The sequence below is a fragment of the Alexandromys fortis genome, unplaced genomic scaffold, assembly GCF_014885135.2.
Source record: "Alexandromys fortis isolate MF-2015 unplaced genomic scaffold, M_Fortis_MF-2015_v1.1 scaffold_283, whole genome shotgun sequence".
NCBI classification, from domain to species: domain Eukaryota; kingdom Metazoa; phylum Chordata; class Mammalia; order Rodentia; family Cricetidae; genus Alexandromys; species Alexandromys fortis.
This window is the reverse complement of record NW_026068164.1, coordinates 448,787-450,380: the sequence shown is the minus strand read 5'-3', so window position 1 is coordinate 450,380 and position 1,594 is coordinate 448,787. Positions and strand designations below refer to the sequence as shown.

The 1,594-nt window shown below is 43.3% G+C and overlaps 1 protein-coding gene across 1 annotated transcript in view; it reads right to left on the bottom strand.

The window, feature by feature from the left end:
- Positions 1-953: 953 nt before the first annotated feature.
- LOC126491958 (protocadherin beta-4-like) overlaps positions 954-1,594 on the bottom strand; it is an 8,319-nt gene continuing 7,678 nt past the window's right edge. The window contains exon 2 of the mRNA XM_050127973.1: positions 954-1,586. Within this exon, the coding sequence (XP_049983930.1) occupies positions 1,037-1,586 (550 nt within the window). The 3' untranslated portion in view covers positions 954-1,036. The remainder of the gene's footprint in view (positions 1,587-1,594) is intronic.

The following is a 1,594-nucleotide window of genomic DNA, read 5'->3' as shown; positions in this document are numbered from 1 at the left end:
AAAAAAAAATTCATTTTAAAGGTGTCGAGAAGCTTCCAGAAAAGACACACACATTACCCCATGCTTGGATTTCCTTGTATGAGGAAAGAAAAAGATAAATGTGAGGCCCTCAACAGCGCTGCATTTTCCTTTTAAGAAAGAAAGGACAAAATTCTTATTCTGAGATTAATTATTAAAAGAGATTATGGCAAAGCAGTGATGCAACAATTTTATTTAATAAGTGAAATGAGAAATTAATTTATATTTTCTCTTTAATTTTTATCACTTAAGAATTCAAAACTTTAACCTTAGTATTTCCAGGACACCTGCAGCCAATAAACAAGACCTCTAGCGTGCATGATGCTCACAAGCAGAGAATGTCACAACCCTGTGTACATTCACATACAGTTGAAATTTTATGACTTGACTATTCAGGGCTCTGGTCTGAAAGCGAACATGATGTAATGTTACTTTCTATTCGTGCAGAAGGATCCAGGCAACTTAAGTGGTCTTTAACCATCTACCTTTGAAAACATCAAATTACATGGAAAGAGCAGGTGCCACAAATTCATGCACAAATGTAAGTTTTCTTGAGAGCACTGAAATGCCTCAGAAGATCATTAAGAGTATCATTCAGAGAACTGGTGAGATGGATGGTTCAGAGGTTAAGAGCACTGGCTGCTCTTTCAGAGGTTCAGAGTTCAATTCCCAGCACCCACAGGGTGGCTCACAACCACCTTCCATAATGAGATCTGGCGCCCTCTTCTGGCATGCAGGCAGAAAGCTGTATCTATTATAAAAGAATAAACCTTTTAAAAAGAGCTATCATTCAAAGAAAATTTATACAATTTGGGTTATTAAGGTTTATAATAACCCTAATAATCAAGAGATATGCATATGCAGAGAAAAAGATGAAATATGATTAGTGCAACTAAAAGCCTAGTATCTTCATACCAATAAAAACAGCACAATTAAGAATATGTAGGTTAGACTAGTAGAAAACCCCTTAGAAACAAGGACATTTCTTAAAATGACATCGTCTAGGAATTGACAACACTTAGTTGAATACAAAGCTATCCCTGCAGTGGGGACTTTCCTTAACTTCTCTCCCAGCATCCTGAAGCAACAGGTTGGAGACCATGGGTTTGAGGAATTTGAACTCACCAGTCCCAGAGTCCCTGGTCAGACATACCTCATACTGGTAGCTCTGGGACAGGGTCCCCGTGCCACTGATGTCGACCAGGTGTCCAGGAAAGTGGCCCTCAGGAGCAGAGCAACCACCAAGAGACGCCGCCCTGGCCCTCCTGCACAGCCTTATCCCCACGAACAGCAGCACAGACAAGAGAAAGAGCGAAGACACAGACGCCAAGGCAATGACCAAATAGAGTGTGAGCAAGTCCTCATTGTCCTGTACAGAGTCGCGCGCCACCTCTGGCAGAGGCAGGTAGGGCTGAGAGAAGCCATCCACCACCAGCACGTGCAGAGTGACACTGGCAGACCGCGGAGGATCGCCATTGTCCTTGACCAGCAGCAGCAACCTGTGCTTGGGCGCATCGCGCTCACTCAGCAGCCTGGAGGTGCGCACCTCGCCATTGTGAGCCCACACGCTGAACAG